This window comes from Leucopleurus acutus (assembly GCF_964270905.1).
Source record: "Leucopleurus acutus genome assembly, chromosome: 4".
NCBI lineage: Eukaryota > Metazoa > Chordata > Mammalia > Artiodactyla > Delphinidae > Leucopleurus > Leucopleurus acutus.
Window position 1 is genome coordinate 117,497,068 of NC_139146.1, and position 22,897 is coordinate 117,519,964.

General features: G+C 37.7%; 1 protein-coding gene across 3 annotated transcripts in view; it reads right to left on the reverse strand.

Moving 5' to 3' along the window:
- Positions 1-293: 293 nt before the first annotated feature.
- HPSE (heparanase) overlaps positions 294-22,897 on the reverse strand; it is a gene marked incomplete at its 5' end in the record, with an annotated part of 33,287 nt that continues 10,683 nt past the window's right edge. Inside the window, 11 exons of one of the 3 annotated variants that reach the window (XM_082838196.1) lie at positions 294-1,315; positions 6,197-6,343; positions 7,521-7,639; positions 10,508-10,622; positions 11,741-11,847; positions 12,292-12,385; positions 12,894-12,941; positions 13,258-13,426; positions 15,501-15,674; positions 20,354-20,479; positions 22,233-22,378. In XM_082838196.1, the coding sequence (XP_082694322.1) occupies positions 1,156-1,315; positions 6,197-6,343; positions 7,521-7,639; positions 10,508-10,622; positions 11,741-11,847; positions 12,292-12,385; positions 12,894-12,941; positions 13,258-13,426; positions 15,501-15,674; positions 20,354-20,479; positions 22,233-22,378 (1,405 nt within the window). In that variant the 3' untranslated portion in view covers positions 294-1,155. The remainder of the gene's footprint in view (positions 1,316-6,196; positions 6,344-7,520; positions 7,640-10,507; positions 10,623-11,740; positions 11,848-12,291; positions 12,386-12,893; positions 12,942-13,257; positions 13,427-15,500; positions 15,675-20,353; positions 20,480-22,232; positions 22,379-22,897) is intronic. The other 2 variants (XM_082838197.1, XM_082838198.1) reach the window with 2 other exon arrangements.

Consider the following 22,897-nt stretch of genomic DNA (forward strand, 5'->3'; position numbering starts at 1 on the left):
CCATTTCAAAAGATTATTAGGAGACAATTGGAGGAATCTCATTGATGGTGGCAGTGACTGGGGAGAATGGCCATGCGACCATGACACGAGGAGGCATGAGGAGAGTTTTGCTGAGAGAACCTCTGAGAAAGGGTCCTTCAAAAGTCTATGAAGGAGACAGAAAAAATTGCTCATCTTCTTTCTCTGGCTGCTGCCAGGTCTGAATGGGCCCATGGAATAGCTACAGCCATAGTGAAACCAGCTTGAGAATGAAGCCAATACTAAAGGTGACAGAGAAGAGAGATGGAATGAAACCGATTCCTTGATGACATACTGAGCAGTGGAGCTCACCCTACTTGAACTTCTTGTTATGTGGGATTATAAATGTGTGGTGGTTTAAGCCATTGGAATCAGGGTTTTCTGTTACTTGCAGCCAACTAAAACAAGAATTTAAGGTAGATTAAAGGTAAACATTAACAGATGCTTACAATGTATTGAATTAAATTTTCTCCTCTTGGTAAATCAATTTCACTTACAGTCAGTTTTTATTTCATTTGAAGTTTACATAATCCCTTCCCTCCAAATTGCCATTAATCATTTTTTTTTTGTGCTATCACATCTAACCATCTGTCCTCTCACACAGTATTGCTGACAGAGACAAACAGAACAGAGGGAAGTGAAGCAGCAGCTGCATTTAGCTCTCTGTTAAGCTGCAAAGAGATTGTCTCTCTTTTATAGATGATTTGAAGGTTGTGGTAGTAAACTTTTTCTGACAGCAGCCCTATGGGAGGAAAGCATATGGAGGAAAGAATCTGACAATCTTCTAATAACTGTTTTTTTTAAAAATAAAAACAACTAAACACTTTCTTAAAACTAATAATATATCCTTCACTTACTTGCCCCCTGGCTGTATTGGGAGTATTTATATACATTTTTAATAATCTTAAATAAAAATAGTACATGCAGAGTACAAACATAGTGTCTGGAACTAGGTATTACTATTAACAGTGGTCTACTTAGAACAAAATACTGTGCTAATCTAGCGCTGAGAGTGTCCTAGTGGCCCTAAAGCAGTCACCAGTTCATCTGCTTGCCTTCCTACAGCCTGAGATTTGCTTTCCTCTTATCAATGCACTTGAAAAATTCAGTCTCTGGGCTAGTATATGTCTTTCATTTTCAGATGCAAGCAGCAACTTTGGCATTTCTTATCACAAAAAATCCGTATGAGAGAGCTGGCAGGCCCAGTGAACTTCCTGGGCGGAGAGGCTTTTCTGTCAAAGCTGGCAGGGTTTGGTCATCCACCATCTTCAGAGTTTGACCATTGAGCTGGACAGATCTGCAAAGGGGAAAGATACGTCCAAGTTAGCCAAGTTGTGTGTCTTCCACCTACTCTATAAAAGTCATGAGATCTTTTTAAGACCAAAAAATTTTTCTGTGGCAGTTTATATTATATAATTTGTATTTGAACACTATGTCAGTTAAATATTTGACCTAGATGGTCTTTAAGCTGCACTGGTAGAGTTGAGCAGTTGTGACAGAAACCATATGGCCTGCAAAGCCCCAAATATTTACTATCTGGCCCTTTACAGAAAATGGAACACATGTAACCCATACTAGGCAAGATGATGGAGTTATAAAAAGAACGAAGATGACATACTTCTGGATCTGCAGCATTTTTTTGGATGGTAAGAAACTGAAAACATTTTTATATAAAGCAAATATATAGAATGGAGTGTGAATTTCATGAATTTAACATACAAAATGACAGTCAATTTCCCATTTGTAACTATGTCCATAAACCCTCTTACTCCCCTTTTCCCAGGAGGTATGCATTCATTTTCTTAAATTGTTAAGCTATTTTGGTAGAATGTATATTGCTGTGGTGAAGCAAAAATGATTTTGTTTAGCTAAACCACAGATTCCAAAAAAATTATGTTTTCTTTGCATCTCACTGTTGGAATTTAAAATCAAAACTGAGTCAAAAAATGGAAAAAAAATTAAGGACAAGTATTATTTCTTATGCATATTTATTATTATTTAAGTCAAATTAGTACATGCTTACAGCAATAAATCTCATATAAACAAGAGCTTATGAAGAAAAGCTTTAGTCTGCTTTTAGTTCTGCTGATAGTTCCATAATTCCAAATGATGCTTTTATCTCTATTATCTTTTTCTTAAATGCTTTTTACATTATGAAATTTTTATATATGAAAAAAGTTTTTTATTGTTGAAAATTTAGATTACTGTCAGAGTTTATCTATGTCATGTATATAATACATGTAACAGTACCTTGTATATAGTAAGCACTGTAAAAGTATTATCTATCATCATCATTATTATTCAGATAAATATAACAAAAGCAACCTGGTAACTCATCATAACCATTTTTAAGATTTTGATGTATATTTATTCATCTCTTTTCTATGTATGTATGTACATACATGTTTTCATTTAGACAAAAATGAGCATACAGTATATAGTCTCTTAAAAGTTGATTCTTTTTCCTGTAACACATCCTAACATTTGTTCACACCATTAAACATTCATCCACTACATCATTTTAATGGCTGCACAAGATTCAGTTGTATGAGCATATTAGTTTATTTACTTAATTGTCTAATGTTAGACATTTGATTGTTTCCAATTTAACATTATTATAAAGTTTTCTTTTTTTTTTTTTTTTTTGTGGTACACGGGCCTCTCACTCTTGTGGCCTCTCCCGTTGCGGAGCACAGGCTCCGGACGTGCAGGCTCAGCTGCCATGGCTCACGGGCCCAGCCGCTCCGCGGCATGTGGGATCTTCCCGGACCGGGGCACGAACCCGTGTCCCCTGCATCAGCAGGCGGACTCTCAACCACTGCGCCACCAGGGAAGCCCCTAAAGTTTTCATTTTTAAAGATCTCTCACACTCTATCCTAAGTATCAGTCAGCAGAAAAACTGGTTTCCATTTAACCTTGGTTAAATGCCCAGCTCTGGGCTCTGTGCCTAAAGATGTGATAAGATAACCATGGCTGTGCTGGAGGCTAATAAGCCTGCATAGCTGTTACACTCAGCCCACATGCACCCAAGCTTTATCTTAGCACCTGTATCACAGCAGTTCCTGGATGGGGTGTGGGAGGAAACGCCATGACCACCATCAGGAAACCACAGACAAAAATAGGCCTTGAAAACACCTCTAGATGGTGGTAGTAAGACCTCTTCTGCATGAAATTGAAGACCATTACAAGGGTACACAAAAAAGTCTCAGAAATGCTTTAGGAGAGGCCACAGAGTTTAAAGGTAAGTCTGATCATTGTAAATTAATACTGCTCTGGGTTAAGATGATGAAACATGGGCAAGATATTCCATCTGGCTATACTGTTTAATCACCTATAAATATAGCTAAAGGATGCTATCAACATACTGAGTGTAAGCTTAAAGCACGCAGAATATTTCCTCATCAGGCTGGGCAATGAGGGTAGGGCTTTTTTTGAGGGTAGTATCTTGTTTTATATTTTTAAGTCAGTAACATGATGACAAGAAATAGAAGACATGCTTGTCACGTTTCAGATAAATAGAGCTAGAAGGAATTATCAAGCAACAGATTTGGCAAAATTGGCGATGCTGGGCAAAATTTATCTGAGATAACTATTAAATACTGTTTTTATGTTAACATATATTCACTTCAAATATTTATTAAAAACTTACTATGCAGGGCCTTCTGTGGGAACTATACAAGTTATTCAAGTAAAAAATAATTTTTTAAAGGTGATTATTATTTAAGCCTCTGAGGTCATTAGCGTGAGCAAGTGTGCAGACTGTGCACTCATTAAACTTATCTGCGATGCTTTTGCAACATTTTAAAGAGGGAAAAATATAAGTAATATATACTCATCAAAGAGAACTTAGGGTAATAAAACATTATGCACAATTTCACCAATTTTCCAAGTATAAAGCATGAAACGTGTGATAAGAATGCAACAGGGTCTGGTAAATATAGCAAAGAGAAGAATCATTGAAGAAATTGGGCATATTTAGCCTGGAGAGAAGACAGTCCAATTGTCCTTCAAATATTTGAGAGTTATTCTGGAGAAAAGGAGGTATTCAGCATTGTTCCAGATTAACAGTAACAAACTCAAGTGTCCTCAAGGGCCAAGGAAGTTACGTGTGCCAGTGCAGTAGGACAGGTTTAAGACACAGCAGGGTCACATAGGGACTAAGGAGCACAGAAAGATGAACGACCTGTCTAAAGTAAACAACCCCAGTTCAACTCCATCGAATTGGGAAAACATCCCAGAGCTGCCAGAGCACCTATTTTCAAAGAAAAGCTAGAAATCCAGATACTTTAGTAGTTGTCAATTTTTACAACATTGACAACTAATTAAAAATAAAAATTAACACAGAATGTATGCCAACCTCCCCTAGCAGAAAAAGAGAAAAAAAAAATCCTCTAAACCCACTTGTCCACAGGCATGAGGTATAGTTTCCATCCTCCGTTCTAGAGAATAGAACTAAGAGCAGCAGATGAAAGGCTTAGAGGCTCACTTTATCCTTGCCACAGAGAGCAGTCGCCAGCAGAGGCTGCGAGATCCAACAGAGGAGGAATCAAACAGAGCTGAATGGCCTTAGATACCCATCTAAAATGATCTCTTAAAACACTTTTAATTCTGCAACTATTATTCAACGACTTCAGAAAAGCTTTTCTCTTATCAGCCTCAGACAGAAATATGCAAAAAATAGCCACTTCAAAAAGGGTCAAAACCCAAATAGAGAAAAGTATCTGTTATCCAAATATACATTATTTACAATAGGGGAAAAAAAGATTTAAACAGTAGGAAAATAAGTAAACCATGGCATTTTATAAAACATGCAGCGGGGCTTCCCTGGTGGCGCAGTGGTTGAGAGTCCGCCTGCCAATGCAGGGGACATGGGTTCGTGCCCCGGTCCGGGAAGATCCCACATGCCGCGGAGCAGCTAGGCCCGTGAGCCATGGCTGCTAAGCCTGCGCGTCTGGAGCCTGTGCTCTGCAACAGGAGAGGCCACAACAGCGAGAGGCCCGCGTAACGCAAAAAAAAAAAAAAAACAAAAACATGCATCCCATTTAGAAGACTACAAAGGCTATATATGGAAAGATACTTTGGGAAACTTGTGGGTTCCCCTTTACTTTTTCCTATTAGAGGTTGTATGATTACAGTTATAGTAAAATAAAGGATAGGGAAAAAAAGTAATGGTACCCAGTGTTAATAATGCTTGTCTATGGGGGATAGGACTTTGGAGAAAGCATGTTTATGGTACTTTTTCAGGTTCTGAGGCTGTCACTGAAAACATCACTCATAGAGCATTTGCAAAGATGCGAGGAGGTAGTAAGAATTTTGTAATCTCAATTTTTTATGCTTTAATGTGAGAATAGCCATGATGGAAAGAGCCCCTTCCAACACACAATGAATTTTTATTTTAATTAATTAATTTTTTTGGCTGCACCGTACAGCTTGTGGGATTTTTAGTTCCCTGACTAGGGATTGAACCCGTACCCCCTGATTTGGGAGCATGGAGTCTTAACCACTGGACCATGGGGGAAGTCTCCTTCCAATACATATTAGACAGAAATCTTACAATGTTTGTGTGCCTAACTCTTAAAGGCTTACGGTCATTCTTGGGTATTCTGTTGGATTACAGGCTTTTGTAAGACATAGTCAATGACAGGCTTTTATAACTAAAATGTATTAGAACCAACTTTAAATAATTCACCTAAAAGGCACATTTCTGACCACTTTTTTCTTACTCTAACCAATAAAAACACTACTCTGATACCATAAGAGACTCACACCCAGCTCGCACCATATAATATTTTACAACAACTCCTATGCCTTTATATAGCAATTACATATAGGTATTTTTGTTTTAGTGACTGTGTTACCAAGAATTATGTCTTTTTGGAGCAAATAATCTAAATGCATTGAGTGGATCTTGATATATCATGTTGCTCTGAAATGAAAACATTTCCCTGAGATAACTGCTAGTTTGTGGTCCCATTCTTCTGCTTTGGACTCTCTGAATGAATCACACTTGTATTAGCATGTATTCATATGTAACTTCCTGAATATTAAGAATTGTTAGAACTTGAAATAGTTGACTTTTTTTTTTTTTTTTGCTCCCTATCAACACATGGTATTCTGACAAACACCAATAAAATTCACTTTTGGTGAAAGTTTGAAATGAACCAAGAAAATTACTCACTTGGAAAATAAGCCATTGGGTCCTGAAGGTTTTATGAGGTATTTGTCCACTTGCTTGTCAAATAAGTGATGTGGTAACTGCAAGCGCTTGGTGACATTATGGAGGTTTAAGGCATACAGAGTTATATCTCCTTCTTTATACCTTGGGCTAAAAGCAAATGGATTAACTCAATAAAAATATTTATCTAATTTAAGCAATTGAATAGTTGATTAAAAATATAGTCATGGACAATACTAAGTATTAGTATCTATAGTGATGATGGGCCCTCTTTGTATCCTTCCATTTATGATAATATTAGGCTACTAATGTGGTCCTATTTTGAAAACATGATAAAAATATTGCTGTTCACACTGCCATTTTCTGGGCTTTAGCACTTTGAGATCTTTGCTGCTTTGCTAGGCTGCGTTGTGAGGAAGCCAGTCAGCCCATATGCATTCAAACATAGGGAAGTTAAATGGTAAAATGGAAATTTTCAGGGTTCATGTGAATTCCTAATATAAACCATATAAACCCAGGCTTTTCCTAACCTTATGAAAAGACTGAAACAAATAAGAAAATTAAATCTACTGACACTTTTCAGAATTTTTCCACCTAAACCATTCCCCCACTTATTCCTAATGGGGCTCACTACCCAGAAACAGAGTTTCCACTCACTGAAACTGGAAACAGTATGTAGCTTTTGTAGCTAGAATTAGCATTTTAGTATTATTCTATTAGGAAAGACAGACTGAAACTAAAAAGAGAAAAATCTCAGACTTAGGAACATTTTTCCTACCTAAGGCCAGAGTACTGGATTACAAAAGTCTCTATGGCCTCTCAACTCCAGAAACTGGGTTGAAACTTTTGAAAACATGAGTGTTATTGTTGTTATTGGTGTCATTTTAATTATTCTTCTTTATTAATCAGATATGATGCAAAGGGATAAGTATATTCATGTAATTATTCATTCATATGAGTTCATATTCATATTTTATTCATTCATAGCCATTCAATTGATTAATCATTCATACAAAATTGGTTTTATGTGCTTCATTTGTATCATTATTTATTTAAATTCAGGATATAGTTTCATTATGGATTGTGATAATTAAATCATTGTACAAATCTTTGCTGGACTGCAAATGCCTATGTTTAACCTTTTTTTTTTTTTCATTTTTTTAGCTAGACTCTGGCACCATATCACTATGAGAATGAAAAGAAATGAAGAACAATGACACACCTTAGACCCACTGTATAGATAGAAGACAACAGTGTGTTAGAGTAGGAAGTTGTGTGCTTACTAATTAAAACTTGTTGATTGGTAAAGGGCATCTTACACACTTACTGGTTGATGTTTGTGCAATGAAGGTATACTCGAAGTTTGTTTCTGTCTGGACCTTTCACACTTGCCATTAACACATTGGTGCCCACCAGTTTCTTGAACAGAAGAGAGAGCCAATAATCCTAGTTGTAGTGATTGGGGAGGGGAGGGACAAAAATAAATCTTTACTTACTCTTTAACAAAAACAGTGTCAAGAAAATAGTTATCCTACAAAGAGTGTGACTGTTATCCTAGAGCTATTTTAAAAGGATTCATCTTTTGGTCTGCATTACCACCACGAATCTGAGGGCAATATCTTGTTTGCTGCTTTTTATCACTGGACGACTACACTTCCACAATTCAGAGTGCTAGGAGATAAATCTCAAGGATGTAACTCATTGCTCAGAGACAGTCTAAATATTCTTTGTTGTCAATCATCCAAAAATTCAAAGCTCAAAGCAAAACTTTTAGATATAGACACACACACTCACATACACACACACACACACACACACACACACAAAGCCAAGTTTTAAAAATAAAACTTCTGTTTAAGAGACTAAAACAATTTCCTCTGAAACCTTATAAACCCCCAACCCCTGCCCAATAAGGCAGTGCATTAGGCAGTGACCATCACTAGCTATCAAGGTCAAGAAAAGAGACAATCAGACATTATGTGTCTCTTGATGGAAGCACACACTATCACCTATGAAGAATTCTTGCAAAACAAAAAACCCCACAAAAATCAAGCCTCTGGGTCTAGCTACCAGTTTACAGGAAATACAGGGGACAGAGGAACATGCTAAATGATACCACAGAAATAAATTTAGCAAAATCCAGAATGTGGGAAAGACTATATAACATTACCTGGTTTCTTAATAAATTCCAAGGGACAAAACAAAGAGAGGGAGAGAGAACTTAAAGATTAACAGATTTAAGAGATATAATAAATACAATATATGGACCTTGTTTGGGTTCTGATGTGAATAAACCAACAATTAAAAACTTTTGTGACTGGGGGGTGGGGTGGTGGTGTGATGAATTGGGAGATTGGGATTGACAGGTATACACTGATGTGTATAAAATGGATGACTAATAAGAAACAAAAAAACAAAAAAAACCATTTGTGACAATAAGGAAAATATGAAACACTGATTAAATATTTAATGATACTGAGAAATTACTGTTCATATTTTAAAGTATGATAATTATATTTTGTTATGTTTTTACAAAGGAGATACATACTGAAATACTTATGGATAAAGTGGTATACCTGAGATTTGCTTAGAAGTAATCCAGTAGGTGGGAGGTAAAGAGTGGGTACAATTATGGATTAAACAACATTAGGGCTTCATATACTTTTCTCTCTACTTTGAAAATTTTCATAATAAAAAGTTTTGTTTTTTTTTTAAATCCACTCAATATATATATACCCCAACCCTTCCTTCTTGAGCTTGGGTAAGGTAGACTCAACAGGCAAACAGCTTTTGTTTCTCTGCTTAACTTCAAAATTCTTACTGGAGACAAGAAGAGAATCAATTAAATGTTTTCAAAGGAGATGTAGCATGGTTCCACGACTTGGGGTAGAAAGGAAGCAGGCTCAGAGCCAGGATTTATTTGTACAGGATTCTTTAGAGTAACAATGAGACAGCTGTGTGACCTCTAGCAAATCACACAAGCTCATCTCAATTTGAACTTCCTCATTTGAAAAATGGATCTAAGATACCTTCCTTGCCACCTTCCAGGACTGTTTTGCGAATTCCCTGGGATTCTGCAGATGTCAAAGGTACCATTTACTCTTGCAAGTTTTTCTAGCTGACTTGTGCACCTTGAGGAGGAAGTATATTTAGCACATATACAAAGAATTCTTAAGCCAAAAGTTTATGTTTGGCTGAGAAGCTTTAGATAACATCATAAATAGCTGGTACTACTTACAAAGAGTGACAGGATAAGCTGGCTAATTTCTAGGCATTGGACTCAAAGCAAATTGTGAAGAAACTGTTTATTTCTCTTCCTTGTTCAATGTCCATTTAAGAAGGGGCCAGTAGTAGATTTTGGATATTTGTCTAATGAAATGATCACGTTTGGTTTAACTCATTTTATAAATGACTCATAATATACTTGGGGAAGATAGATTCCATTTTGTGCAAAGACATTCTGCTAAAAAATTTTTTTAGGTTATGAACAGTGTGCTCCATGAATTTGGACCACTATAGACTAAAAGCAATTTTGGGGGGAAATCTATCTACAAACCACAAAAGCCTAGCTTATATTTTGGCATGTGCTTTTTGCAGACTTTCTTAGCTTTCCTACAATGTTCAAGCAATTCCCTTAGGAATTATTCTTAGAAAATAGATATTCTCAAATGCTATTTTAGACTATAAAAATCAAGGTCATACTTCTCAGGCTATACCTATGCTATCCCAACTTTTAGATATATATATCTTCCAGGTGGCTTTTTAGATAGAAAGGCTATATTTCCTGATTTAGTACCAGATGTAGTTGGAGGTAGGGTGGAAATGAGACTTTACTCATAAATATCTTGAAGATTATTAACAAAATAGCCAATCGTATGGTGATATTTTTAAACAAATACATGGTACTAGCTTATTTTAAGTTAAATAAATTATGATTTCATGACAAAAAATTTTGAAACTTTGGATACTACAGGCAATTTTAACTTTGATTTACTTGGCAAAACATTTGATTCAAGTTTATCTTATAAAATTGAAGTCAAAAAATTTCAAATTACTCCTTTTTAAAAAAATCCCACAACATGCCCCAAATAACCCACATTAAAAACATTATTTCTGGGTCTCAATTTCTTGAGACACAAAAAAGTTAGAATGAGTGATCTCTAAGGTTTCTTCTAATTCATCTGTCCATGGTTTGGCTACTTATTGAGAGCATTGAATTTATTGAGAGAATTGACTATTTATAAAAGTTTAATACAGGGGGCCCTTAGTATACTCTAACCTACTCACGATAATAGGAAAATAATGGTCACTTACAGGCAAAGGTTCAAAATTTTCATCCACTAAATGGTAGTTTCCAGCTCCAAAGAACACTTGCCTCATCACCACTTCTATGCCCATTCTGGCCGACAGGCCCAATTTATCCAGCCACCTGGAACAGAGTGAGGCCAAGCTTTCTTCAGATTTGGAAAACAAAATAACTCGGTTTTAACTATACACTATTCTGATTTATTCCTCCGTGTGGGAGGAATTGACAGGAAGCCAGAAAAGTAGTATTATCAATAAGGCATTCAGATGAAGTAGAGACTTCACTTCACATGTTCTCACACTTCTGCATGATAACAAATCCTAGAAGACTATTAATATGCTATAGGAGTCCCTATCAGGGTAGGACAACATCTACAAAGCAGAGTTGACAAATGCCCACACTTATAGACTTATTCTCCGTCCTGTGGGATCCAAACCCGCCCTTCCCACTTCTACCCGCCGCCTCCCCACCCGCATTTCCATGTGAGGTCTGAAGAAAGGATTGCTGGTGGCCAGCAGCACTAAAATGCAAAATAAGTAGAATCACCCCTAAGCTTTTATGGACACTTCTTCCTCCCGTGTTCAGTCAGTGGCAAAACACACATCTTCTTTCTTTCCTCTCCTCCTCATGCCTCCACAAGCATAAGGGATGTGTGCTCTAGTCGGGGCTTATAAGAATGAGGATAGGAGAGGAAAGAGAATAAAGCTTAATATGAGCATGTAGAACTATAGACTAAGAGTGTTAACTGAGTTATGAAATGTAAGTAAATCAGTTGGTTTTAAAGCAATCAAGTTTGTGGTGCTTGGATAAGGGGGTGATTTAGTAAATCTTTAAATTCATTGGTAGCCCCTCGGGTGCGACCTCATACTTTCAGGCTCGAAACGTCTTGGGAATCTATGAATAGAGCTACATGTACTCAGAATCCTTCTCAGAGTCAAGGCTCTTGATGCACTCTTTTACAATGTATTTCTTTAGAGAAAGGAATGCTTGACATATTTATGGGCCATAATTAAGGAACAAAACTTCTAAAGCAGTTCATTCATACAGTGATTAATTTGGGCACATGTTAAAGATGTCCAACCAACTTTAGTAAATCATTTTCTTGCAAAATCTGGCACAAACTTTGGAGCTCAGCCACAGAAACTGTCTTTGACCAGATTTTTGTCTGACGAGTTATTTCAACTGAACAGAAGAACAGGAGAATGCTATCTGGTCCCTGAGACAAGTGCAAATTCACTCACATAAAGCCAGCAGCAAAGGTGTTGGACAGCAAGGGCGCTCCACCCCCATACGCAGAGCTGGTCTCTCCTAACCAAACCTTCTTGTGGGGTCTGGTCTCCTCAACAGCCTATGTATGGAACAGAAAAGTCTCCACAGTAATTGCAAACAAGCTGACCAAATATGGTGCTGAAGATTATTCAATATTCAAAACCTTGCATTCCCAGATCCATCCGTTCAGTAGAGTTACAAAATATTTTCGCGGTCATTTAGGTCTTGGGAAATTACCTTTTATTGGAATACTAGGTGTGGAAGCAATGTAAATAATCCCCTTCTTTTCTTATGGACTCTGAGAGTTCACTCTACCAAAAGGCCATTGGAAGTATTTTTAATTTCCAATCAACATACATGGGTGAGACCCGATACTAAGGGGAACTGAAGGTGAATAAGACCTAGTGCCTGCTCTCTAAAATTGGAAAAACATGTAAATTTATATACCTGTAGAATTTAGGACTAGCTAGACTACAAAATAAGGACTCTGGTTTTACATTAAAAAGAATAAGAAGACTATTACCTGGAAAATTTTTTGCACAGATGAAATAAAAGTGTCTAGTACATCAGGGTTTAGAAAATCTTCTTTGGTAGCAATTCGCCCATTCAAGTAGTAGCTAAATTATTCAGAAAATATTCAGGAAAAAGTAACAAACTTTACTTTCTGCTTTTAAGTTAATTGGCCGCCCTTGCCCTCCTTTCTACTTCTTCCCACCCCTGTGCTATTAAAAAAAAAAAAAAAAAAAAGCAGAAGTTCTACTAAGGAGAGAACAAGATGGAAGGGGACCACTTATTCTGTCTTGAGAAAACATAGTCACAAATGCAGGTATTTGTGGGTTACCCATTCTTTGGCAAGCATATTAGTTTTACCTACTATTAGCTACATCTATTCCATGACTTAAACAATAGTGTGCCTTGATCTTGTAGAAACTACCACGTTACTTAAAACAAGTTTAAATTTCTGTTTTATTAATGTTAAGATCCTAGTACAATGCTGCTTGAGACCGTTTCTTATCAGGAACTATAAAGTCAATTAGCAATTAAATGAAAACAATTTTTTGAAAACTAGGTAATAAGTAAAGCTAGCTTTACTTTCTCAGTATAAACAGTAGGAGACATACTTACTGATGCCATGTAACTGAATCAATCACTTCTCCCCCAGCCTTCAGGAAACTAGAAAAAAAAATCTATTATGTTATCACTTAATCCTTATATGAACAATAAATGCACAAGAGTTGTCTTCCCTAGAAATAGGCTGGTTACTACTTTAGGATAAAGCAACACAAACTTCCTAATTCTGATACAAATTTTATCACAGGTGCCATTTGCCCCCAAATCTTTGGTATTCTGAGCCAGTCAATGTTTCCTCTTTTGGTAAACCTTCTAGTCAGGCAACAAATTGTTTAATAACAGGTGGTTTATTGAGGATTCTCCACCAAAGAAAAATATTATATTTAAGAAAAGTGGTTCTGCTTCCTCTAGCTCTTACCTCTTCAGCATCTTAACAGTCTTTCCTCGAGGCTGGCCAACATCAGGACCATAGAGTTTTGCATTTTTGAAAGCAGATTTTCCTAGAAGTTTATGCAACTCCATAAAATCTTCTCCTAACTGCAATCCATCGATGAAAATACCAGCCTTCTTCCGGAAACTGTTAGGTTCTGAAAGACAGCAATTCACAAAATAATTGCTTACCTAGAAAATTTTTTATTTAAAAGCAAACATAAAAGCAGCATATAAAAGCAACAGAGCATTTTTCATATTACAAAAACTTAGAATCCAAAGTCAAGGAAAGTAAAATCTCCAGTTATAAAGAAGATATTCCAGGAAAATAAAAATATAAGTTATATAAATGAAGTATTGGGGGTAATAAAACGGTTGGAAATTAATAATTGGGATATTAAACTAGTGGATATTTAGGAAATAGTCTGTATTCAGTATTTAATAACCTAATTTACTTAAAAAAAAAGATTGTGTGGGAGAAGACATTTAAAAACCTATTTCTACAATGTAATTAAAAGTCTTCCTGAGGGGCTTCCCTAGTGGCTTCCCTAGTGGCGCAGTGGTTAAGAATACACCTGCCAATGCAGGGACACGGGTTCGAGCCCTGGTCAAGGAAGATCCCACATGCCGCGGAGCAACTAAGCCCGTGCGCCACAACTACTGAGCCTGCGCTCTAGAGCCCACAAGCCACAACTACTGAAGCCTGCACGCCTAGAGCCTGTACTCTGCAACAAATGAAGCCACCACAATGAGAAGCCCGCGCACCGCAAAGAAGAGTAGCCCCTGCTCGCTGCAATTAGAGAAAGCCCGCGCAGAGCAACGAAGACCTAACACAGCCAAAAGTAAATAAATAAATTTATTTTAAAAAAAAGTCTTACTGAGAATTATAAGTGCAAATTATATGTGCATGTGAGTCTGGAAGTAGCAAAGCTGAAGGGAGGGGAGGGAGGCATGGAAAGTGTCCAATCTACTTCCCAAATTACCTTACTCTTCTCCTTCACCCCAGAAACCAGAACTTCCTTTTGCAAAATGGGGCCCGGGGAAGAGGGGCACATGATGACACTCTTTTATCTTACTCTGAAGAGCAGGAGCTGGGGATGGGTAGGGTAGAAAAGTAGGGAAGGTGAGATGTACAGAGATGGGTAAGGATGGGTTCAGATGACCTATTATTCACATAGTTGCTGCAGTAAAGTTGTTCACCATCTAACTAAGATATGGTTGCCTTGACCCTTCCTTTTATTCTGTTTTCAGTGCTTCAACTTGCCAGTTACCCTCAGTAACCCAATCCCAAAATCTGCTGCTAGACTTTATTATAATACATACCACTATAGACATGTATCACTTCTTTGCTTGCTTTCTGGTTGGTCTGCCTCCCTACCTCTAGAACAGAAGTCTCAAGAGAGCAGGGACCTCCTACTAGAGCCAGACTGCCTGGGTTCAAATTCTAACTCCTGTAAGATTCCTCTCACTGATAATTGCCCAGCATCACACAGCTATTGAGCTAAAATTTTTGTGCCTCTTTTGTCATCTATGAAATGAATGTCATAATTGTGTTCACCTCGGGGCAATTATAAAGATAAAATAAGCTAATACTTATTAAATGCTCAGAACAGTGCCTGGAATATAGTATGTGCTCATCATATTACTACATCTCACTTCCCATTTTATCTTCAGTTCCATCAGCTGATGTGTGAACAAAGCATTGTAAATATGTTTGAATGAATGTGGCTAATCACTAGCACTTTAGTTACAGTTTATAAGTTCCTTACAATAAAAGAATGACAAAGGAGACAATCAAGAGCTTGACCCAGGTAAGACTCTGTACCAGAACTTCTAGCTTGAACCCATTATGAGTGTTGGGATGGGGTTGCTGAGATTGACAAGTTGAGAACAGAGGAAGGAATGGAAAGGTAAAAGCAAACTGCTTGAGTCCAACCTGCCAAACATAAGAGGTCTAGGTGACCCTGAAGATCTCAAGGGAATCAGGGAGCTGTGGAAGTGCTCAAATGTAACATAAACTGGGATTAACGATAGGTTCTGGGATACATAAGGAGTTTTCTGCCACAAGTAATTCCAAACTCACACCACTGAGCACTTACACAAATATTCCAAGGCAAAAAGCATGTTTGCTATTATTAAAAAGAAGGTCATAGATAGGAACAAATAATGCCAAAGTGGGGGAATCTCCTTATTATTGAAATGTTCCCCGGGCAGGGGCAGGGGAGCACTTACCATTGCCTAGTTCCCAAGAAATGTTATAACTCTTGGAAGAGCAGTAGTCCAGGAGTAACTGAGCATTGGAACTGTTCCAGTGCAAATCTGCAGTTCGTAGTAATGCATTTAGACCAAAGATCAGGTCCAGTCCTGAGCAACTGGCAAAAGTATACAGCATATCCACTGAGCTTCCTAAAAGAAAAATGTTGCCATTTCGTGGTTAGGTCAGCACCAGAGTGCCGAAGTGATGAAGGACTCCAGATTTGTTCCTCATAATGAATTGCTATTTCTGTTGTTAAATGGAAGGAATTCCAATGAGTGCTTATAATTATGAATGTGTCAACAAAATAGGACTGGCAAATTAAAAATATATATATATATTACTTTATTTGCTTCAGCTGTTGAATCAAGTCCTATGGAAGGTACCAGAGGCTTTGGTCTGGCACTTGGGTTTTGTTCAAGTGACCTCAGGTGAACTGGGGAAACTGCAGTGTACGGCTCAGGGCTCAACACGCACAGGCCAGATTTTCATTAGTCAACACAAACCCCACACTTCATAATCTAAATATCTCCACTCATAAACTCAGTCACAAAATAACTTGGTAACTTTGATTACATTTTTTTAAAGTTTTTGAAAAATTCATGTATATAATTTATTAATTCAAAATAAATGGAATTTTACATTAAAAAATTGGCCTAGGGCTGTGGTTTCCAAACTCTGCGCCAAGGCACTCTGGGGAGTGAATTCACTGGTACGGTTTAGCAAATAAAAATACAGGACATCTAGCTAAATTTGAACTTCAGATAAATAATGAATAATTTTTAGTGTATGTCATGTGCATTATTTGAGAAATACAGCAAAGAAATTATTGTTTATTTGAAATTAAAATTTGACCAGGCAACCTTACTCACAGGGGCACTGCAGGATCTTTTAAATTTGCAAGGGAATGCATCAACATCTGTTGGACAGGATGAGAACTGTTACTATTAGGTTGTTCGGACCTAACAGCTTAATTGAAACTCTCAGGTATTTCTTTTGGGCTAGATGTGCTATGAAAAAAATTGAGTCACTAAGGAGTTATTAAAGCTTTGGAACTTTTGAACTCAGCTTTTTAACCATTAGCTAGCCTATAATCTCTTTTTGAGAGTGGCAGAAAGTATTTTTGAGTGTTTAAATCAGTTATTACCTGCATAGATCTGGTGATCTTAATGTATATTTAGAGTTATCTATTAAACAGAAATTCACTTCCCTAGTTTAAAAAAAAAATCTCTATCTATCTGGCAAACTTACACCCTTTCTCCTTCAAAGTGGCTCTGTTTCTAAGTCTTCAGCCTGAACTACTTGGATTACCAGAGCAGTGAAACCCTAGGTTTAATACTGCACATAACGGCTGAGGGGCGGTAACAACACTAGCAAGCTATTTTAGGTGTTTTTGATATTTGCTGTGTCACCCACTTCCACAAACCTGCTGCCTATCATTAAGGTGTTACAGACATTGGGGTCTGAAAAGCTCTCTGAGTCCTAGCCTGTTCCTGGGATCTTAGGGCCACAGTGGAGGACAGCATGGGACTTTGGGATTATGGAGTCCTCCCCAAACCTCCACCCTCATTTTTCTATGAGGAAACTGACACCCAAAGAAATAAAGTGCTTTGCCCAATATCACATAGCTATTTGGTGACAGTGCCACAGTAATAGAGCCTGTAATAAAGGCCCTGTGACTGTCCTAGTCATAGTTATCTTTTAGACATATACTGCTAATCATGTTGTAGAAAGTGTCCTAAATCAGGAATCATAGATCTGAGCTCCCAGCCCCACTATCCCACTTATAGACTGAATGATCAGGAGTGATCCCTTTACCTGCATGAGCCCTGGCTACAGATCTACAATCCTGGAACTAGTACCATCATCCATCTACCTCACAAAACCAAGTTGAAATAGCACATGTGAAAACCCTTTGTAAGCCATAAAAAACTCTTACAGATATAAAGCACTATTATTGCCTAGACCTTCTACAAGGATTATGGCATTTTCAAGAAACATAGAGTGTTTTCATTTTTGAGTATTTATTCAGCTCATTCCTTACTCTTCCTCTATTTCCACATTTTTCCAAAAACACTTTGAATTTAAGTAGCTTGAAATTCTATTATATGCCCTCTGTAACAGTAACATCTCCTAGAATAAGGGCTGTATATTACTGAGTTAAAATCCACTCTTAAAAATAAAACCCACCCAGCCTATTCCCTCCTCAAAATAAGAAAACTCACAGATAATTATCCAATTCCCAGTCATTATCCAATCTCTTATCTCTTACCGTATGAAAGGGTGGAAAGACCCCTGGAATGAAGACAATCTAAATAACACATTATACATTGGCACTGACTATTATACCATTTTTGTTTACATAAATGTGTCCAGCATCCAGTGTGGGAGTGGGATGATGAGGAAGAAAGGTGGAGAAGAAGGAGAAAAAAGGATTAGCTTATTAAATATTATTATTTTAATAAGGGAGTCCTCCTTTCTGTAGTCGCACTCAACATTATACCTGTAACATTGCTTCCTTTTCCTGCCCAGACAGGTTTACAGTGTGAATCTATATTCTCATGACAAATGTTTTTGTCATTTTCTACTTAAGTGAAACATACCATCCAATGGCTCCTGTAATTAGAAAATTCACCTATATCTTCTAGGACACCTGTTTTAAAGGTGCAGGCCATTAAGCAATTAACACAATAGACTTTTGCTATCTCTTCCATCGTATGATGTCGCATCATACGATGTTACTCAGGCATTACCAACCTTAGCCACGGATGCAGAGCCATGTGTAGAGACACCTATTGGCTTCTTAGATAACCCTATAATGAGCTGGTGCCCAGACCAAACGCAGTAGATTTATTTTTTTTAAGACTTTTTAAATGTGGACCACTTTTAAAGTCTTTATTGAATTTGTTACAATATTGCTTCTGTTTTACGTTTTGGTTTTTTGGCCATGAGGCATGTGGGATCTTAGCTCTCCAACCAGGGATCAAACCCATACCCGCTGCACTGGAAGGCGAAGTCTTAACCACTGGACCACCAGGGAAGTCCCATAGATTTCTATCTATATGTTTCTAATACATGCAGATTAAAATAGAAAATTTCAAATCAGAAGTCAAATAGTTCCAAATACAAATTAACTATCTGTATTTGTTATACATTTTAGCATTGCCAGTAGGGCGGCTGGAATTATACTGACCCAGCTACATAGTTAGTAAAAGAAGGGCTTTCCCCTGGTGCAGAAGCTATGAAGGCCCTGATCCCAAAGGCAGGAAAAAGGTGTTGAAAACCTTCTTGGTTCCAAAAAGATCATGTGAGGTAGCAAACATTTTTAAAGAAAAATTTAGGACTTCCCTGGTGGTGCAGTGGTTAAGAATCCACCTGCCAATGCAGGAGACACGGGTTCAAGCCCTGGTCTGGGAAGATCCCACATGCCACAGAGCAACTAAGCCCATGAGCCACAACTATTGAAGCCCACGTGCCTAGAGCCCGTGCTCCACAACAAAAGAAGCCACCACAAAGAGAAGTCTGCCACTGCAACGAAGAGAAACCCAGCTCGCCGCAACTGGGGAAAGCCCACGCACAGCAACAAAGATCCAACACAGCCAAAAATAAATAATTAATTAAAAAATTAAGGTAAATTGGCATATGTTTAAGATGACCAAGAAAAAAAGTATAAAGCTATAGATTACCTAATACCATAGGGTCTTCTCCTAGCAGGCCTATTTCAGATGATTAATTACAAATAAGGCCTTCCTGCTGTGGGTCTCTTGGACTTCTGTTATCCCTTTAATGGGATCTGAGAAGGCTCTGTCCTGCCAAATTCTGTTCAACCATAGATCATGTTATTAAACCGTTAGCATAGCTCCCGTCTGCCCTCTGCTTTAAAATGCAAAAATTAATTTAGAGGACCATATTTTCTATTAGCATATAACCTATTTTCTGATTTCTTATGTGTTACTTTTTCCCTTACCTTATAAATAAAAAATATAAAAATAAAAAATCCATTGTACACACTGGAATCTAGGTAGTGTATAGTAAAATCTTACAAAGAAATAATTTACTGTCAATAATGTACTCTTAGAAATGTTGACTAACCCAAACTAACTTCAAGATCATTTATTTTTCAAAAGCCAAAAGAAGACAGTTGTAGCGTATCTAAGCAGGTTATTTTCTTAACTGAGATCTGGGGCAACATCATTCCTTAGTTGGGTATAAAACATCAACTTTTGGATAAAAATATATTTCATAGTTAGATAAGGATTGCTTGTTTCAGTTGTTTGTGGTAAAGCCCTGCATGACATCATCCCATTTAAACACTGGAAAAGTGTTTCCATGAATGGAAATAAATTCCTGGTTAGTTGAGCTAGTCCTGCGTTTTCAAACCCACAGAGGAAAGAAAATGAGAAAGCTGCCCTGCCAGTGATACACAACACATCACTGGCAGGGCAGTGGCTGCTTCTTGGAGGGGAAACAGAATGTACAATGAGGTGTGAATGGTTTCACGTTTTACTCTTCACACTTTTATATTTTACTTTTACACAAGGAGTATATCCATGTCTTCCTTGACTTCCTAGTTCTTCAGAGCAGTAAAGGTCATTTTTAGCTTGTGAATGAATGATTCTATATTTCACTCCGTGGCTAGTAGGCAAAGTCAGGAGAAGAAAAGTAAAAAACAGAAGTTTGGGGTTGAAGATTGCCCATTAACTCTCGCTAACATTTGAGGATTATGCAGCTTTACGCAACTGCTATAGGGCTTATTAGATTCAAGCCCAAGTTCAAGCCATCCAAATATTTTGGGGGCTGGGACACTTGCAGGATACCTTTCATTTCTTACTTGAGTAGGTACTGTTCCTGAACTTTTTCTGATACTGTTCTCTGAGTAGCAATTGCTCCTGGAAGGGCCATTCCAACTTCAACCTCCTCTCCACATCAGAAGGGACGGATCCAGATTCGCAAATATCTGCAAATGGAGTAAAAAATTTAGAGAATCTATTTTCACAGTGACACGGTTGAAATCCCATACACTTATTTAGTTAGCTATTTATGTGACTAAAGCAGGATAATTGAGTTTCTGGTTGTTAAGTGTAACATCAGAGAAGGATATATTCTGCAATACATGTCAAATTTGCTGGCTAATCAATTACCACAAAAAAAAAAAACAGCCAAAGGGCAGGTTTCTGAAGAAACACTAGACATATACTGGACATAGATACATTGGACATAACTTCAAGTTATTTAACAATTCAGAAGGCTCCTCAGAAACCTGAAATTACTAGAGAACCCACCGGAAAAAAACATAGTTCAGTTCTCTTAAGGTTCACTTTCAACATACATAGAAATTTGTTTTACATGGACTATATCTGCTTTATGGTGATTTCCTCTTGCCAAATGGTAGGACAGGAAATGTTGACTTTTATTCCTTCAAATTTGGTATCATCAAAGCTCCTGAGACCACAACATGTGTACTTGGAAAATCCACCACTATCCTATCAGGCAGACTGTGCTTCCTTATCATAAGACAGCAGGGCTGCTGCGGGCGGCTGTCAGGACTGGCTGACCTCCCAGTGACTTCCTTTCTGGGAAGCTGCACATTCTGGCTCTCTGACAGCGGGTGCCTCATCTACCCCTGTGCTCACAAAGGATGTTTCTGAAGCACTTGGATAACCCCAGTGATCCCCCCTCCCTACAGGATGAAGAAAATTGATGAGCAAAGGACAGTTTCCTATCTAAATTTATGGGACCTTTTGAATGCATATGACTGGTGAGAAAGGGCCAGGTCTAAACATATTCCAACGTGTTACGCTAAGAAAACTCTCCTGCGTTTTTCTTTTTTTCTAATCACTATTCTATCAATTGGCACTGTTATTAATGGTTCTAAACACTTCCTAACCGCAGAAAATAAACAGAAGGAAATATGTAATATATAAAATAATAAAATATTGTTCATTTATATATATCATAATTCACTATTGTAATTCAATGATGCACATGGTTCTTTAATAACTGTTAAGATAATGATTTAGCTTCCATTTGATGTCTGTATAGCACTTATGAAAGACACAGGGCAAATCCTCGTGTTGCCCCAGGGTGTTTCTCAGATGAAGCCCACAGACTCCCAATATCAGAATCACCTGAGGAGCCTGCTAAACTTGTAACCTAAGTTTGGAGCCCAAGAATCCAAATATTCAAACTCACCCCAGGTGATTATGTCTAGTCAATAAAGTTTGAGAACCACTGCCCAACAAATCAAGTCTTGAAATCCATTCTTAGAAGCAGAGCATATCTCCATGTCCCCTTATTACACCTTTCATCCACATTTTTTGGAATAAATGGGTTTTGATCAGTGCTGTGTCTTGAGCAGGAAATACTCTTTTTGTTTTGGTGCATTTCTACCCACAGGCCCCTCTAGGCAGTTCTGTCCTTTTAGCTACAATCATTGTTCTGTTTACACCACAATTAACTCTCCCCTGCCCCAATGTTGTGTCCAGCACACCATCCCCCCTGCCCCAATGTCTCACATTCATGAAAACATCAGGAGGAGGAAACCTGCCCACCGCTTCCTCTTTTTGTATAGGTGCCTCCACGGGTCCGCTGGGAGCCCTTCATCTCTTATTAATTGTTAGATGTGAGCAATAGCTCTCCTCTGAGAATGCCCACGAGTGACTCAAGTTATCAAGTTAACTCAGATATATGGTTAATCTTTAAAGTTTCACCCTGGTTGACTTGAGATTGCCAGTAACTTCTCTCTTCAAAGGTTGGTTCCTTCTTGGGATCAAAAATGAGAAAGTCCGTCTTCGTGCCACCAAATCTCAGGTATGCGGGAGACAAACCTCTGGCCAAGGTACGAAGCTTTGAAGAACTGTTATAAAGACAAGCAAGAAATTAAAATTATTTTTTCCAAGACAATGCAGTCAAACAGATTTACTCTCTTCTCTCTTGGTGGACCCATTTCCTAATAGCTGTACAGGCCCTGGAGGGAGAAATATCAGTCTAACAGGGACATCGTCTCAATTGGAATCTTCCTAATTGCAAGACTGCTCTTCTAGGCACCTGAGAAAACTTGGAGCTCTGACTCGGGCAAGAGCTTATATTTCAACTTGACAAGCAGGATAATGTTCAGTACTTTCAAAAAATTCATAACCTTTTGTGATTCATGGAGGAAAAGAGGTGAGAGAGTGGAAAGATGACTCTGTTTCTTTGAAAAATAGATTGTCTTCAAAAATTTATGTTCCCAGAGAAGTTCATAAATGATTGGGAGTCCTCTTCATCTCCTTAACCAAGCCCCACCTCCACCCCAAGGAAAACCGTCCTTTTAAATTTAAGTCAAATGACTTAGAACGATGTAAGATTTTAATTCCTACCCACCTAGGACACTTCC